At 40.0% G+C, this 18,860-nt stretch overlaps 1 protein-coding gene across 8 annotated transcripts in view; it reads left to right on the forward strand.

Annotated features, from left to right (window-relative positions):
- The window catches only part of DIS3L2 (DIS3 like 3'-5' exoribonuclease 2), a 344,150-nt gene that overhangs the window by 58,538 nt on the left and 266,752 nt on the right, over nucleotides 1-18,860 (forward strand). For all 8 annotated transcript variants that reach the window (XR_015725613.1, XR_015725615.1, XR_015725614.1 and 5 more), the window contains exon 5: nucleotides 9,577-9,678. Coding sequence is in view for 4 of the 8 variants with exons in the window: in XM_087864389.1 (XP_087720515.1) it covers nucleotides 9,577-9,678 (102 nt within the window). In the remaining 4 variants the exon portion in view is untranslated. The remainder of the gene's footprint in view (nucleotides 1-9,576; nucleotides 9,679-18,860) is intronic.

Here is an 18,860-nt window from a genome sequence, read left to right on the forward strand (position 1 = left end):
TGTTACTAGGGCTGCAGCGAGCAGCTGAACCCACACAGACACCCACCCATTCTTTAGTTGGACGCCCTTGGTGTATAGCTTAAAGGGATTTATGGGTTTTTCCACTGATTTAAGTTAATCTTTCCCAAACAAATATGCTATCTATTTTCGATCTACTGTATGAGCTAATCTGCAAATTTGTAAAAAAAAAAAAAAGGTGTAATGTTTTTTTCTTTTGGTCAGAGTCTCTCACTTCACTTTTCTGCAGGTGATAGGACTTGGTGCAAGGCTTTTCACTGTTGGGTCTTTATATCCTTTCTTCTATTCATGACTCATTTTACCAGGGTCTCTGCTGTTCAGGGAAGTTTACTCTGACATATAGTTAGCAGGAGGTCTCTGGATAAGGCTTGATTATGCAAAGCTAGGAGAGCAATATTCTCAAATTCCTGACGTGACTTTTCCAGGCTGTCATAAATAGGATAGCCGTAGAATTATAGACATTTTAACAGTGGAAGAGAGCATAGGGATAAACATGAGCTTACTGATGAGAAAATGGAGTACGTATATGTATTTCAGTTAACATATTTCATGATGTTAAATGACAAATTTAGCGAGAATACAAGTTCAGTCATGTGCTTCCCAGGTGGTGGTGGTGTTCCAATAACCCTAAGACCTGTTCTTAAGCTCAGTTTAGTTCTTTTCCCTCCTTGCCCTATAGAAGTCAAGGATTCACATTTGTATCTCAAGTTCCATCTTACCCAGTGGATTAGATAAAAAGTATCACTGACATGTCACCTTGTTCTCTCTGAATCCTATTCTGCTCCAGTGACGGACCATGTTATATATTCTGATCCTGGTACTTTGCACAACTGAGCTTTGAGGCAGTGACTTAGCTGCAAGAGCAGGTTCATTATTCCCGGAAGCACAGTTTACATGGTGTTCGATTCCCGGCTTTGCTCATAAGATGGAAATCACATTCAGTAACCATAAAAATTACCCATGAAAATTTCTTAGGAATATGCCATGTTGGAGACAGATAATCTCTCAGTAAGTCCAGCATAACTAGCATTTTCTCTACTTTAGAAAGTATAACTGTTTCTTCATTGGCATACCAGTTGAGGGAACTCAGTTATAATAGGGGCCTGGTGTATGAAAAACATGGGTTTTTAAGTATGAGAATCATAGCCAGTGGAGTAAGGAGTTCATCCTGAGAGACACCTGGGAGCTGAGCAGATTACAAGCCTCCCATCTCCTGTGTACACTAAGGTTTGCTGGCATTGACTGGAATGTTAAGGGGAACTACATAGCATTTTGAAAATTTGACTACTTGCTTGTTTTCTTCTCTGAGTACACGGTATTAAATTTCCATAAGTTAGATCCCTGATAGGCTGGTTCCTGACAAGTGGAGGGCCTGGGACAAGAGTACAAATGGAGGCACACATATTTTATATTAAATATTTAGAAGTTATAAATCAAACTAACAGGTAAAATACATTCGTGACAAATAAAATATATTTCTTGTTAAATATACCTCTGTGTACCTGGGTTCAAGTGTAGAATTCTCAGACTGCTTGGAGCTCCATTCTGAAGTGTGGCTATATGGAGGGTCTGCCTCTGGCCTGCCCCTCTTCCCTTCCCAGTCCTGGCTCCTTGTCCCCTCTTTGCTGTCTCCACTGCACCCCCTCTTCCCCATTCAGTGGGGGCCCTTGCATGCACCCATGTGAGCATCTTATCCCACATGTCCAAGTTCTGTCCACATGCCTTAGAAATACCTGCCCTTTAGCCACCTGTCAAGTCCAGTGGGTGCCACCAGTGACTGTGGTCTGCCTCTAGGCAGACAGACCTGGGGAACATGCCTGTGTATGCCTTGGAAGTGGGCTTGGGGCTGATTACCTCAGGGATGCACATCCATTTGGCCCTGAGAAGTCTTTACCTATGGGGAAGAGTGTGACTGGAAAAGGGCCAGAGCAAAGGTCCTCTAAATTGTGGCACCTAGTTAGGTTCCTGTGAGTTAAATTCATCTAATTTACATGTGCAAATGATGTGTTGGCACAGTTTAATTTGGCTTGTTCAAGGAAGTTAAGAAACAAAAGTTACTGATGTTTCAAAAGGCCAGGTTGTTCTCCTACTTGAAATTATATTCCTGGCATGTCCTATTCAGAATCTTTTAGACAGTCGTGATATTAGAATTGGTTTATTTTTATGCCCCTTATTCTCCTATTTGGCCACTAATGGAATAGTGATATTGTCTCAGAGGGAGAAAAAATGCTAAAGGATTCACCTCTAAGTAACTAAGAACTAATTGTAAAAGCTCTATCAAGGCCCAGTTTTAAGTTTGGTTGTAGATACTAGAACAATCCTACATTCTAGTTTTATGGGTTTCAGTGTTAGAGGCATTCTAGAAGGCATTGAGGAAGGAGATAGAGGCAGTGAATTATATGTGGATATATCTCACAACTACCACTGGTCTCGATTTATGAGTGTACGTAGCACATGTCCACTTCAAGTGTGAACTGGTATGAACTGGAAAAATGCTCACAGGTGGACTAGGAGTAGAATATCAGAACCAGGGCCTGAATGTTACCTGTCCCCTGCTTTAGCAGGGCGAGTAAAGACAGGAATTGTTAGAAAAGAAGATGTAGCCATTGCTCTGACAATAGGAAATTGAAAAGTTTCCTTATTTGTAAAACTAGCAATGGATTAGATTGTCTAATGTTCCTTACAACTTTAAAATTCTAAATTCTTGGGGCGCCTGGGTGGCACAGTCGTTGAGCGTCTGCCTTCGGCTCAGGGCATGATCCCAGCGTTGTGGGATCGAGCCCCACATCAGGCTCCTCCAGTATGAGCCTGCTTCTTCCTCTCCCACTCCCCCTGCTTCTGTTCCCTCTCTCGCTGACTGTCTCTATCTCTTCATATAAATTAAAAAAAAAATCTTAAAATTCTAAATTCTAATTTAAAATTATAAAGTTTTTGGAGAGGCAAAAATAGACTAGATTTGATTATTTAGGTTCTTAGTGACTCTAAAAACAGTTGTGAATTTATACAATGTCATATGCTATGTTAAAATATCTACTTACGTCAATAGGCTAAGAACAGTGAATTTATCATCACTTTGTTATTAGAAAAGTACTTCATTTTGGGGGATGCTGACTTAGGTTCATTATAATTTCAGCTGATAGAAAGTTGATTTTCATTTTCTTTTGACAAAGCCAAAATACATGGGAGAAGTCACTTAATATGTGTACCTGCTGGTCTTCTGGGGTTCTCAGTAAAAGTAAGATAGAGTTAGAACAAACCCATGTGACTTTCAAGCAAACCAAGATAAATTGATATTATTGAGATGCCTTTTTATCCTGTTTGGGGTAAAGAAGAGAAATGGGATAAAGAAGAGAAATGGACCAGATACAGAACTTTGGCTTTTTACAAAAAGCACAGGTTCCATTCTGAATTATGTTGGTGCAAGAAATTTTATAACCTTTTTGTGCATCTTGTCATGGGAGACACTCTTTGAACGACTGTGGAATTTATTTTGTCCAAAGGGAGCTATTCCATTGATAGAATGCTCTTGGATTGTCCTCCCTGCTTGAAAGCCTCCTAAGTATTTAGGTAGATTACCCCCAGATCCTATTATATTTCTTCTAGGGTGGTTCATTGTCCATTTTCCTTTTTCTCTGTTCTTCCTGGTGGATAGAGCTAGTTTTTGACATTCAAATAAAGAGCTGAACACTTTAGCCTTTAAAAGTAAAGTGGGAGGAATCGAACTTTTAATATTGAGTTGTTCCCAAGTTTATGGTCTTTAAAATAAGAGATTCTGCAATAGATACGGACTTCTGAATGAATCCAGTAAGAGCTGAGCAGTGACGCAATACCTGGAGATTTGTGTATTGTCTGAGGTTCAACTCAGCCCTGTTCTTCTTGGTTTCTTGGGATGGGAATGTGACAATACCAGTATCTTATCATCTTAAATCTCTGAGCTCTGGGGGTGGTGTACATGCTTATGAGAGAGGTATTTTATTCGATGTGTTTTGACCACATGATCATGGGTTGGGATGACCTCCAAACAGCTCTCTCTTCATTTCGGGAAAGTTGGAGAGACCCTATTGCTACATAAATTGCAGAAGGCAGCTATTGAGGACCATGTGCCACCCTGCAGTTGTTCACGTTCTATTTAGTGGTTGCTTCTTCCTTATTGCTCTGAGGAGCTCAATGTGAGGTCAACTGCAGTAATTCTGTCTTTGTGGCTAACACGGTAGTGGTGCCTCAGGGACTAGGGTGGCTGAGGTTTGGCAACATGTGCAGGCCACAGCTGTCATCCCATGGTTAGGTTGGAAATTGAACAGAAAAACTGTTCTAAAACATCTTTTATGGTTTGTAATTGGAAACTGTAAAAAATGCTGAGTGTCTAAAGTCCCATTTTTGGTGTTGGTGGGGCAGTTTTGGTGAATTTGGAATGCTAATTTTAATTTTAACTGAAGTGTTACAGTAATCACTTTTAGTCTGTTGAGTGTTAAATCTTACATATACCAAGTGTCTCTACTAGAAAATTTTGAGTGGTGGTTTTCTAAGCCTGTTTGCTATTACTTCCTTTAAGAAAAATGAACATTTTCCATGTGCACTTGAGAAGAATGTGTATTCTGTTGCTTTGGGATGGAATGTTCTGAATATATCTGTGAAGTCCATCTGGTCCAGTGTGTCATTCAAAGCCCTTATTTCCTTGCTGATCTTCTGCTTAGATGATCTGTACATTGCAGTGGGGGAGGGTGTTTAAGTCCCCTATTATTATATTATTATCAATGTGTTTCTTTGATTTTGTTATTAACTGGCTTATATAATTGGCTGCTCCCATGTTAGGGGCATTAATATTTACAATTGTAAATTGTTGGATAGACCCTTTAATTATGATATAGTGTCCTTCCTCATCTCTTATTACAGTCTTTGGTTTAAAATCTAATTTGTCTGATGTAAGGATTGCCACCCCAGCTTTCTTTTGATGTCCATTAGCATGATAAATGGTTTTCCACCCCCTCACTTTATTTATTTATTTATTTATTTAGAGATTTTATTTATTTATTTGACAGAGAGAGAGACAGCCAGCGAGAGAGGGAACACAGACAGGGGGAGTGGGAGAGGAAGAAACAGGTCCCAGCAGAGGAGCCTGATGTGGGCCTCGATCCCAGGACTTTGGCATCAAGCCCTGAGCTGAAGGCAGATGCTTAACGACTGAGCCACCCAGGCGCCCCTCCACCCCCTCACTTTAAGCCTGGAGGTGTCTTTGGGTCGAAAATGAGTCTCTTGCAGACAACATATTGATGGGTCTTGCTTTTTTATCCGATCTGATACCCTGTGTCTTTTGAGTGGGGCATTTAGCCCGTTTACATTCAGGGTAACTTTTGAAAGATATGAATTTAGTGCCATTGTATTGCCTGTAAGGTGACTGTTACGTATATTGTCTCTGTTCCTTTCTGGTCTGTGTTACTTTTGGGCTCTCTCCTTGCTTACAGGACCCCTTTCAGTATTTCTTGTAGGGCTGGTTTGGTGATCACAGATTCTTTTAGTTTTGTTTGTCCTGGAAGCTTTTTCTCACTCCTATTTTGAATGACATCCTAGCTGGATAAAGTATTCTTGGCTGCAAATTTTCTCATTTAGCACCCAGAGTATATCATGCCAGTCCTTTTTGGCCTGCCAGGTCTCTGTAGGTATGTCAGCTGCCAATCTAATGTTTCTACCCTTGTAGGTTACAGACCCCTTGTCCCGAACTGCTTTCAGGATTTTCTCCTTGTCTCTGAGATTTGTAAGTTTCACTATTATATGCTGGGGTGTTGACCTGTTTTTATTGATTTTGAGGGGGGTTCTCTCTGCCTCCCGGGTTTTGATGACTGTTTCCTTCCCTGGATTAGGGAAGTTCTCTGCTGTCATTTGCTCCAGTATACCTTCTGCCCCTCCTCTCCTTCCTCTTTTTTTGGGATCCCAATTATTCTAATATTGTTCTGCTTTATGGTATCACTTAACTCTAGAATTCTCCCCTTGTGATCCAGTAGTTGTTATTTGTCTTCTTCTCAGCTTCTTTATTCTCCATTATTGGTCTTCTGTATCACTAATTCTCTCTTCTGCCTCATTTATCCTAGCAGTTAGAGCCTCCATTTTTATTGCATCTCATTAATAACCCTTTTTATTTCAACTTGATTAGATTTTTGTTCTTTTATTTCTCCAGAAGGGGCTTAGTGTCCTCTATACTTTTTTCAAACCCAGTTAGTATCTTTATAATTGTTATTCTGAACTCTAGTTCTGATATCTTATTTATTTTTATTTTTTTAAATTTATTTTTTAAATAATTTTTATTTTGTTATATTAGTCACCATACAGTACATCCCCAGTTTGTGATGCACTGTTCCATGAATCATTATTTGCGTATAACACCCAGTGCACCATGCAATATGTGCCCTCCTTACTATCCATCACCGGCCTATCCCAATCCCCCACCCCCCTCCCCTCTGAAGCCCTCAGTTTGTTTCCCAGAGTCCACAGTCTCTCATGGTTCATTTCCCCTTCTGTTTACCCCCCTTTCATTCTTCCCTTCCTTCTCCTACCGATCTTCCTATTTCTTATGTTCCATAAATGAGTGACACCATATAATTGTCTTTCTCTGCTTGACTTATTTCACTTAACATAATCTCCTCCAGTCCCGTCCATGTTGCTGCAAATGTTGTGTAATCGTTCTTTCTGATTGCTGAGTAATATTCCATTGTATATATGGACCACATCCTTCTTAATCCAGTCATCTGTTGAAGGGCATCTCGGCTCCTTCCACGATTTAGCTATTGTGGACAATGCTGCTATGAACATTGGGGTGCATATGACATCTTACTTATATCCATACTGATTAGGCCCCCTGGCAGTCAGTACTGCCTCTTGTTCTCTTCTGAGTTTTTCCGTCTTGTCATCCTGTCCAAAGAAGAATAGATGAGTGAGAGAACAGAATACTAAAATGGCAACAACAACCCCAGAGAATGATACACTAAACAAATGAGAAGAGACCAAAAACCAAAAAAAAAAAAAAAAAAAAAAAAAAAAAATATATATATATATATATATATATATATCAGACAGGTGCACAAAACAGAGCAATACACTGGATCCTGTGTGTATTTTGGTCTGTTTCTTAGAAAACTAGATCCCAAAATTTAAAGAAAGAAAAACTTATCTATGTACAAAAATAAAATTAAATACAATGAAAGGATAGAATGTAATTGTAAAAATGAAAATTAAAAGACCAAAAAATAAAAAGGGAATATAAACAGACAGGTGAACAGAACAGAGCAATACACTGTATCCTGAGTGTATTTTGGTTGGTTTGTTAGAAGAAACTACATCTCAAATTGTAGAAAAACTTATATATATACAAAAATAAAATCAAATACATTGAAAGGATAGACTGTAACTATAAAGATGAAAATTAAAGACTAACAAAAAAAAAGAGAGAGAGACTATGGTCAGACAGGAGAAGAGAACAGAGCCATACACTAGATTTTGGGTGTATTTTGGTCTGTTTGTTAGAAGAAGCTGTATCCCAAATTGTAAAGAAAGAAAAACTTACACAAAAATAAAATTAAATAAAAGGATAGACTGTAACTGTAAAAATGAAAATTAATAAAGATTTTTAAAAAGAAGTTGATAAAATAAGAAATTCATTGAAAAAGGAAAGAGAGAGACACCTGGGTGACTCAGTTGGTTGGGCGACTGCCTTCTGCTCAGATCATGATCCCAGGGTCCTGGGGTCGAGCCCTGCATGGGGCTCCTTGCTCGGCAGGGGGCCTGCTTCTCCCTCTGCCTCCCATCCCCCCCTTGTGCTTTCTGTCTCTCTCTCTCTGACAAATAAATAAAATCTTTAAAAAAAAAAAAGAAAAAAAAAAAAGGAAAGAGAAAAAAATTAAAATTGAAAGACCAAGGAATTGTGGGAGAAAAAACCCCATGAATTCTATATACTACGTTCCCCTACTGTTGGAGTTTTGCAGTTCTCTGTGATTGGTAATCTTGGTCTTGGCTGATGTTCTTGTTGATATGGGGGAGGGGCCTGTTGTGTTGATCCTCAGGCGTCTTTGCCCCGGGGCAGAATTGCACTGCCCTTGCTAGGGGGCCAGGCTAAGAAATCTGCTCGGGATTACTTTCAAGTGGCTTTGTTCCCTGAAGGCTTTTCATGCAGCTTTAGAGGCTGAGAATGACAATGGCGGCCTCCCAGTCTCTGTCTCCTGGAGCTGAAAGCTCAGGGCCCCATTCCTCAGCATGCCCGCAAGGAAAAGCACTCAGTCACTCCCTGGTCTCTGTACTCCGCGCTCACCCAGCCTGTGACTGAGTGTTTCTATCTCAGGCACACTACCCTGTTTAGAGTCTCCAAACCCCGCAGACTCCTGCAGCTCACAAACACGCCACTCCTCCCTGGGGGAGGAAGGGGAGTCTCCTGGCGGGGCCCCTGCTCCGGGAGGATTCACCTGACTGTGCGGTTCGTGGTTTAGGGCAACCCTGAGCTGAGAGCCCACTCCTGGGCTTGCTGATTGCAGCTGGCTTTCCTGCTCCAATGCCTAGGAACTCTGGTGCATTCAGGCACCCCCCATCTTCCTGTGACCCCAAGGATGCTGAGACCACACTGTCCCTAATGTGGTTATTTGTAAGCATGTGATTGAGGACAAAGGTGTCCATGGCTTGTGTTCACGGTGGGGAGTTCACTCTGCTCCTCAGTCATAGAGCTGGAGGAGTGTGAGAATGTTTCATGAATCTCATGTCCCTTTCCTTTTCTTCTTTGCCTTCTACTGAGGTCTCCATAAGAGCAACTGCATTTGCTTTCTCTGTCATTTTCTCAGCAGGAGGATTATGTTTTTGCTGGTTTTTTCCTTAGAGAGCTCAAATCCTGGAGCTGGTTGTTGCTCCTGTCCTCAGTGGGTTTTCTGAGGGGATTGTATTCTGTTGTTCTGTTTTCTTGCAAACCTTCTATGTTTTACCCTTCTTTGATACTTAAAAAAAAAATCAGTATAGAAAAGGTATCATCATGCTTTATTTATTTATTTATAATTTTTTTTTAAGATTTTATTTTTTTATTTGACAGAGAGAGAGCCAGCCAGTGAGAGAGGGAGCACAAGCAGGGGGAGGGGGAGAGGAAGAAGCAGGCTCCCAGTGGAGGAGCTCGGTGTGGGGTTGGATCCCAGAACCCTGGGATCACGCCCTGAGCCGAAGGCAGATGCTTAATGACCGAGCCACCCAGGCACCCCCATTATGCTTTATTTTATTTAAAACAAGAAAAGATAACTTACTCCTTTCTCATTTCAGTTATGAAAGCATGTAGTCTCAGTTTTTTGTTTTATGTATTTTTGTTTGTTTTTGGTCTGCCTGTTGGAGATCTTCTCTTATGTTTTTGAAATTTTTTTTAACATTCTGTTAATCGTCTTTTATGTGTTTATCCCCATTTCTGTTAGTTCCAAAGAGACTGATTTCTTAGTGTTCTTGTTAAGTCAGTGGACAGATTGTAAAGTCTTCAGTTTTTAAACCAAGGAAGTGATTTTTGGTTCCAGGTCTTGGTAAGCTGACTATTTTCTCTCTCCAACCTAGGATGGTGATCGAGACATTTTTATCGATGGGGTTGTTGCTCGTAATAGAGCCTTGAATGGGGATCTGGTGGTCGTGAAGCTGCTTCCAGAGGAGCAGTGGAAGGTGAGTTAAATTTTTCTTTTCTAATAATACACTACTCAGGGCCTTTTTATTCCATGGTGCATCCGTGAGACATCATAAACTGGAGCAGTCACGGACTCCTAAGGTCCTGTGGCTGCCGCAGAAGCAGGCCATGTAGTGTGTGGAACTTAGAAGCATCTGGTGGGCAGACACCTAATGATTTAAGCTGTTTTCCTTGCTCCCTCCCTATGATCTGTCTTCCCTGTCATATGCCTTGCATTGGTTTCTTTGATTTTTAGGATAGAAGAAAAGCTTGCAGGACACATTCAGACTTCCGATATATATTATTTTCCCACATTTAATGATGGGAGAACTGAAAAGACAAAGCTATGGGCATGGTGGCAGTCTTCACACATTCTTGCTGCCTCTAAGGGAAAACCCAGGCAACACATACCTTGTTCTACAGGTTCCAGTTTGGAGCTTCCCCTGGTAGACAAAAATAGACTCTGTCTTTTTATAAAACAAATATCTGGTGGTAGAAGAAAATGTTCTTAACCTGAGAATATCCTGGGTTTCAGTCTCCATATATGTCTGTCAATTGAAAAGAAAAATGTGGCTTTTGACGATTGTTTTAAATAAAGGTCAGGCACTGGAATGATTCATGGTAGCAGTTTCTTTGAATTGTCATGTAGAACTGGCAATTGTGTGTCCAAGTCTGGGTTTTTCTTTATAGCATTTCTTCATATCTTTTATTTTATTTGGCTCAATTTACTGGTATTGAGGAATATGGTGTTATCTTCAGTGAGAGGTACTGCAGGGATTAATAGAGTGGGCTTTTAGGCTAGGCTCATTGGGTGTGAATCCCATTTCTGCCACTCATCTGTATAACCTTGGGCGAATTATATAACCTCTCTGTATCTCAAATGCCTCATCTGTAAGATGGGAATAATCGTAGTACCTACTTCATAGGTTTGTCATGAAGATTAAATGATTTTTAGAGTGGTGCCTGACCCATGGTAGCAGCTCAAGCAATGTCAGTTTTTATTATTAGCTTTTACAGAAATGGGAGAAATACTACCTTATCTCAGAGCTTTGTGGAGACATAAATTTGTTTTTATCTGATAGGGCTAGAATAACTGAGTTTGACCTATATGCCAGGCATTTGTAGGGTGTAAGAATGTTAATAATGATCAAGAGAGACATAGCTCTTGCCCTCATGGAGCTTTTAGTCTGATGGGGAGTGCATGTAGGAAGAGACAGATAACTAATCACACACAGATTTAAGGGTAATTATGATTACTGCTGTAAAATTAAGTGCAGAGTGTTTTATAAGAGTCAGTTATCCTAGTCCCGATCCCCCAGCCCATCCCCAGTTGCTGCCAGCTGTGGTTATATCCTCCCTTGATTCCCCAAAAGCACAGGTAAGGGTTGGTTCCAGGTTCTAGGAACATAGATTGATTTAGGCCACTTCCTCTTTTCTGAAAAGCATCATCTAGCACAGTATTGATGGGAGCTAAGAAGATAAGAGGAGTGCATGAGGGCCTGGTCAAACTGAAGAAAGTATTCCTGGAGGTCATTTGAGGGAGTAAAGAGGCAGAATTAGAGTGAAGATGATCCTTAGAAGGAACAAGAAAGATGGTGGTTTTCTTTAACTTAAGGAGTGAGAATGGGTAGAATAGAAAGAAATCGATGAGTAATGAGCAAACTGGGTGAGTCTAGACCCAACCAGAGTAGATGTTGACTAGTTGAAGAATTATAGGAATGGAGAATGTATAGTAGATCACCTGTTGAGCTCTGCAGAGGTGGAAGAGGTTGATCCAGAAAGAGCAAGGCCAGGGCGCTTGGGTGGCTTAGTTAAGTGTCTAACTCCAGCTCCGGTCATGATCTCAGGGTCCTGGGATTGAGCCCTGCGTCACATGCTCAGCAGGAAATCTGCTTCTCCCTCACCCCCTCCCTCTGCTTGTGTATACTGTCTGTCAAATGGATAGATAAAATCTTTGGGGAAAAAAAAAAAAAGAGCAAGGCCAAGTTGCCTGGCATCCTTCCTACCTTGGCTGTGGCAGGGGATGGCTAAAAAAACCAAACATGAATACATAAATCAGCTGCATTATTTTCCTTGTTCTTCACCCCATTTATATTTAAGACCAGCAGGCACAGCCTTTCCTGCTATTGTCAGATGCACTCTTGCTTTGGACAGGAAGCCTAAGATGAGAGTAGGTTGGAGTTGAAGGTGTTTGTTGTTGTCAAATTGTAGAAGGACAACTTAGGACTTGGGCGTTCTTATTTTCTGCCTTGGTGCCTTTGCTTCTAGACAAAAACCTGTACCTCCTTTGAGACTCAACACAGCAAAGTTGTGTTTTTACCCAAGAGGCCTATGTTTGTGATTTTATAATTCCTAGGTGACTGGAGCTAGTTAAGCAGATAAGAATTTACTGAAATTCTTATAGTGTTCCCACAGTCAGTATATTCAGGCTACGTTGACACCGCTTGTTTTTCTATTTTACAGTTAATATCTAAAGGCAGAAGAGATTAAGGGCCAGATGGGAGTTTTAAGCCAGGGAGTGATGTGGTCTTATTTAGCCAAAAATCGCTCTAGCTGCTGTTCGGAGAATGGAATGTAGCGGGGGAATATGTGTTGGCATGGCCAGTTAGGTGATGTAGAGATGGAGAGAAGTAGGGATACATTTTAAAAGCAGAGCTGATGGGACTTGAAGATGGATTTGAGGAGTAGGGTGAGAAAGATGGTGGAATCAAGGATTAAGATTTTGGTTTAAGCAAAATGGGTGAGTAGGATGTCATTAATTAAAATGAGGAATAGTAGGGAAGAGCATGTTCGGGTGCAAAAATTATGAGTTCTGCTTGGCCATGTTAAGTTTTAATTTCTTTTCAGACGTGCTAATAGAAATGTTGAGAATATATGGAGGCCTAGATGGTTCATTACTCATAAACTCTACTAAACATTTAAGGAAGAAATAATCCAGAGTCTACACAAATGCTTTCAGAAAATGCAAGAGGTGGAAATCTTTTTCAGCTCATCCTATGAAGGCAGCACTGCCTTAATATCAAAACTAGGAAAAGAGATTATAAGAGGAGAAAGTTACAGACCAGTACGCCTCACAAACATAGCTAAAAAAGTCCTCAACAAAATATTAGCAAATAGAATCCAGCAACATATTCTATTAAAAGGATAATACAATATGAGCAAATGGGGTTTATCTCAGGAATGCAAAGTTGGTTTAATATTTGAAAAGCAATTTGATGTAATTTACCGTATTAACAAACTAAACACCATATTTCAGTCAATGCCATCATTTTAATAGACGTAGAAAATACAGCTGACAAAAGTCCACAACCATTCGTAATAAAAACTCACAGCAAACTAGAAATAAAAGATTACTTCCTCAGTCTGGCAGAGAACATCTAGGAGATATTTATAGCTAACATTCTTAGTAAGGTGAAAGACTTTTTTTTTGTTTTTCTCCAATATTGGGAATGAAGTAAGAATGTCCCTTCTCATCCTTTTATTCAACACTTTATTGGATATTCTAACCAGTACAATAAAGCAATAGAAAAAAAAGCGTTCAGGTTGGAAAGGAAGAAGTAAAACTCTCTTTATACTCAGACCATGTGATTTTCTATGTATAAAATCCTAAGGAATCTACAAAAAGCTGCTAGAAATAATAAGTGAGATTAGCAAGGTTGAAGGACAAGTTTGATATAAAAAAATCAATTGCACTTCCATATATTAGAAATGAGAAATTGGAAATTTAAAAAATTTATTAAAGTATCTTTTTAATAGGATCAAAATTATGATATACTTAGGGAAAAATTTGACCAAAAATGTGTAAGACATGTACAGTAAAACTATAAATATCACTGGGAAAAATTACGTAAGACTTCAGTAAACAGTGAAAAATACCATGCTCATCAATGAAAAGACTCAGTATTGTTAAGATGCCGGTTCTGTTCTGATTGATCCCAAAGAAAATCATAGCAGGCTTATGTTAACAAACTTATTTTAAGATTTGTATAGTTGTGCAAAGGGCCTAGTATAGCCAAAACAAAGAAAAACAAAATTGGAGGCTGCATATTGCCTGATTTCAAGATTTACTATAAAGCTCCGGTTAATAAGATTGTGTGGTAATGTCAAGATAGACCTATAGATCAATGGAACCAGAGTAGAGAGTCCTGAAATAGACCCATACATATATGATTAATTGATTTTCTACAAAGGAGCCAAGGTAATTGACTGGGGAAAGGATCTCTTTTCAACAAATGTGCTATTACATTTGTATAGCCATATGAAAAATAATGAACTTTGATCCTTACCTTGTACCATATGCAGAACTTAACTTGAAATGGATCATAGATACAAATGTTTTTGTAAAAAGTATGAACTTTCTATAAGAAAAAGGGGGGAAAATTTTAGTGATCTTAGATTTGACAAATATTTCTTAAATATGAAACATAAAAGAAAAAATAAATTTGACTTGATCAAAAGTGTAAACTTTTGCTCTTCAGTAAACACTGTTAAAAAAGGCAAGCCACAGACTAGGAGAAAATATTTGCAAAACATTTATCTGACCAAAGATTTTTATCTAGACTTTGTAAAGAACTCTTGTAAGTCAGTAACAGACGACTATTTAAAAACCATATTAAAGATTTGAAGAGATACTTCACTAAATAAGATATATGGATAGCAGATAAGCATAGGAAAAGATGCTTGACATAGTCAGTCATTAAGAAAATACAAGATAGAACTATAAAACTGCTAGAATGACAAACATTAAAAAGATTGACCAAAACCATTGTTGAGAAGGATATGGAGCAACTGGAACCCTCATCCGCTGCTGGTGGGACTATAAATGGTAGAGTTGCTTTGGAACACAGTTTGGCAGTTTCTTAAAAAGTTAAGTGTTTCCCTGCCGTGATCCAGCCGTTCCATTCCTGGATATTTACCTTAGGGAAATGAAGGCGTTGGTCTGCATAAAGACTTGTGTATGTATTCATAGCCCCTTTTTTTTGAATAGCCCCAAACTGGAAATAGCTCAAATGTCCATCAGCATGAAAACCAATTTTGCTATACCCATTCAACAGATACAACTCAGCAGTTGAAAAAGTTGATACATGCAACAACATGGATGAATCTCAAAATAAATTATGATGGATGGAAGAAGCTAAGCAAAATAGAATACACTCTGTATAAGTCCATTTATATAAAACTCTAGCAAATGCAAACTAATTTGTATGGACAAATGGCAGATCATTGGTCCGCCTGAGGCAGGAGTAGGAAAGATGGATTACCAAGGGGCCCCAAGGCAGCTTTGAGGGTGATGGGCCTGTTCGTTATCTTGAAGGGATAGTTTCAGAATCGTGTGCATAAGTCAAGACCAGTTTGTGCACTTTATTTTATTTTTTTTAAAGATTTTATTTGTTTATTCGACAGAGATAGAGACAGCCAGCGAGAGAGGGAACACAAGCAGGGGGAGTGGGAGAGGAAGAAGCAGGCTCACAGCGGAGGAGCCCGATGTGGGGCTCGATATCATAACGCCGGGATCACGCCCTGAGCCGAAGGCAGACGCTCAACCGCTGTGCCACCCAGGCGCCCCCAGTTTGTGCACTTTAAATGTATGCGCTTTATTGTATGTCAATAAAGCCATAAAAATGACTGAAAATGAAGAAACAAACAAAACAAGATGTTTGGACAAATGAACCTGCAGCTCCAAGGAAAGATTGAAGCTAGAGATGTGAATTTGGGAGTCATCAGCATATTTGTCGTGTTAAAGTCCTGCTAGTGGATGAGATCACCTAGAGAGTGTAGCTGCAGGAAAAAAGGCTGAGGATTGATTGAGTTCTTGAGTGAATGAGGATTTAGAGGTCAGCTGAGGAGACCGCATAAAGACCGTGTCCTTGCATCAGGGGGTATGAACCATGGCGGTTAAATTTCATCTGTGTCTAAAGCAGTAATCAATGAAATTGAAAACAGAAAAGAAAATGTTGGTTCTATGGTCAAATCAATAAATCGATAAACCTCTAGTACAACTGACACAAATTTTAAAAGGCACAAGTCACCAATATCAGGAATGAAATAGGGGATGTCACATATTGCAAACGTTAAAAAGATAACTTTTGTAAAACAAAACAAAGCAAAAATTTCAGCTGTGCCTGGTTTAGAGAAAAGGCTGATGCATTCTGAGGGTGTAGAGGGGCAGAGGTCCAGTGAAATGGGTGTCAAACTCAGGCATTCATAATCTGTGTGATCTGCTCAAATCTAGGAAGGCATTTCTTGATCTACTGGATCCTGAGCCCTCTCTTTATTGATAACATCCTCTTGAGCAGGGATTGGTGTGAGTACAGAGAGAGGCTTAGACTGGCCAGGAGGACCCTTTGAGCTGCTGGTAGTTGATGAGGGGGAATGAAACCCTCTTTAGCTTTCAGAAGATTTAGAATGTAGAGGCCCAGGGTTCCTTGCTTGTTCTTTTTCTGTGGAGCTCCTAAGGGTCTTCACAGTGGCTGCCTGACAATTGCTTTTTATGTTAGTAACCCCACTAGGTATGTCTCCCAGGCCTCATTAGTTAAGAGTATTTCACAGCTTCCCATTCTGAAGCGGGGAGCCTTGTTGGCTGTAGCCCACCTGTGACAGTTGTTGGTGACAGGGTCAAACTAGAGAGAAGAGAATATTCAGACTGTCCTCAAGCATCCCTGACATGTAGAATATAAACATCTCAAAGCATACTGGCCAATTGTATTACAGGTTTGTTAGTACAAAAGCATATTGTTATCAGAGGAATCTGTAGTCAATGGTGTGAGCAAATGTGAATTAATTGGATTATTCATCTTTGCTTCTTTATGCTTGTTGTGCTCACCCCTCTTGGGTATGTAAACTACAGGGCCTTTGGGGTTTTAGAAAAAACAACAATTCTTTTAGCTGGAGTAGTAAATAGTCAATTTCTTTCACAGCATGTTTTTTTGGCAAAATAGATAGCTGTTAAAGAACCAAGCTGTGAGGCAGTCATAAACAATAATTTGCTCTTACATAACAATTTTAATTTTGGAATTCTTCCACGTTTGTAGTATATGTATATAATTTTTATTACAGATGTCTAATGAAGGATAGTTGAGAGGCAAAAGATAGTTTCTTCACTTTGCCAGTTGGGACATTAGGTGACTTGTTTGAGAGCTTGGAGCTTTTGGCAGGACCAGGGAGTGGAATCCAGATCTCATGACTTTTAGTTTATGGATCTTGTGGGATTTTTTTTTTTTCCCCTTGTCTCTCTTTCTCTCTCTCTGTGTGGGTGCACGTGTTTTTCTAGGCTGAGGGTCTGTGGTTTTCCTCAGGTTTTCAAAGTGGGGGAGACATGTCCTTCTTATGGTAAGGAGCTGTTTCCCGGATCCTGATGATTCTGCCTAGAACTGTGCAGGGTACCTGGTGGCTTCTCATCCTCCTCCCACCCTGTCCTGTACTTGAAGCTGGAGGTACTATCTGGAAAGGTCACAGGCTTTGCTGTTAAGGAGCTTGTTGGCTGGCTGGGATGGGGATGGGAACAATTGGAGTACAGCTTGCAAAATAGCAAGAGCAATCCATGTTGTTATGGGAGCATCACACTGTGAGAGAACTGGGGAATGTTTCCTAGAGGAGGTTACATTTGCAGTGAGGTTTGAAGGATGGGAATGGAGAAGAGAGGTTTGGTTTTGTTTTAAGATAAGTATGCCTTGGGTTGAGAACAGTTTGGTAAGAGAGGATTGTGAGCATTTCCACTTTCAGGGACAAATATGTGGAATAAGGCTCTCCCCGCCGTGCCATTGGCTGAGGGCAGCGGCCCCTCTCCCAGCGACCCCGGACACTGGGGAAGAAGAGCAGTTCTCAAGCTCCTGCCCTCCAGGGAGACCAACAGCCTTGGCCCCTTTGGCAGAAGCCCACAGATACTGCTTTCCTCTGTAAATGCTCCTCCTCTTGCGATTTATCTGATCTTCGTCCTGCCTCTTGCATTCTCTTTCCTTTCCTTCCTTCCTTCTTTCCTCTTTCCTTTCCTTGTCCCATCAAGTTCATCCATAATCATTAAACAACCTTGTCCTTCATCTTTTTTTGTTGTTGTTGTTAACTATACTAAGTTTATCCTATGATTTTCCTTCTTTTAATACTCCAGTATAGTACATCACAAATATGCATATATAAACCCTGTGGATGCTGGATGATTGCTAACTTTTTAGCGCTTTCTGTATACCAGGAACTGTATTTAGTGCTTCACACCATTCTTTAGTCTGCTGTTGTCTCCATCCCAATTTTGTAAGTGAGAGACCCAAGTCTTAGCTTATACATTTTACTTATTTAGGGAGTATATAACCAGGGAATGACAGAGTTGGATTCAGATTCACATCTTCTTATTTCATGATCTCATTGCTTTTTGTTATTTCAGAATGCTAAAGAAGAGAGTTATTAGATCTATAGATAGATATTGTCAAGAATCATAAAAATCAGCATAAATCCAGGAAATCATAATTATGCCTTAGCATTAAGTAGTATCTTAAGTTGCCATCATGGGTCAAAAGAATGATTGTATCATTTGAAATGACCAGAAGCCTAGTATTAATTTTTAGAAAATAGACAAGTTAGGAAAAATTAATTAGAATTCTAGTGGTTTTGTCTTAAGACTAGACAAGTATGATAGCTTCTTGGGGCATTATGAAGGCAGGTGTTGGGAATGTGTTGTAACCTTACCAGACATCTGTTCTAGGTAGTGCATCAGATACTGAGAGAGCTGACCCCAATATAAAGTTAAATCAAGAGCTACAGCCTGCTGAACAAGGGGTTACAGACCCAGCTATCATCCTGACCCAGCAGTAGATCACAAATTCATGGGGTATGTGGCACAGGTATTCAGAAGGCAAGTAGGCAGTTGTCATATAAGAGGTGGGTCCTTCTGGGGCTTTGGGACAAGGGTCTGATTTCAGAGGTATGGGGCTCTCTTACTACAAACAGACTGGTAGAGGCAGCCACTGGGCTGGGAGTTGAGGATGACATTTGATTGCCAGGCTAGGAGAATTGGCTAGAGCAGTACTGGGAGCAAGAACCAAGCAGAAGACCAACCCCGAGAGCCAGAATTCTGGGCCATTTTTGGTTGTACCAAAGGAGATTTGGGAGCCCAGAACTAAGTTCTGGTATCTTGGATCTAAGAGGTGGGTTAAAAGCTAAGGCCTCCTATAGGAGGAGCCAAAGCTGTTTA

Source organism: Ursus americanus, chromosome 1, assembly GCF_024610735.1.
Source record: "Ursus americanus isolate L20-20 chromosome 1, mUrsAme1.1.p, whole genome shotgun sequence".
NCBI lineage: Eukaryota > Metazoa > Chordata > Mammalia > Carnivora > Ursidae > Ursus > Ursus americanus.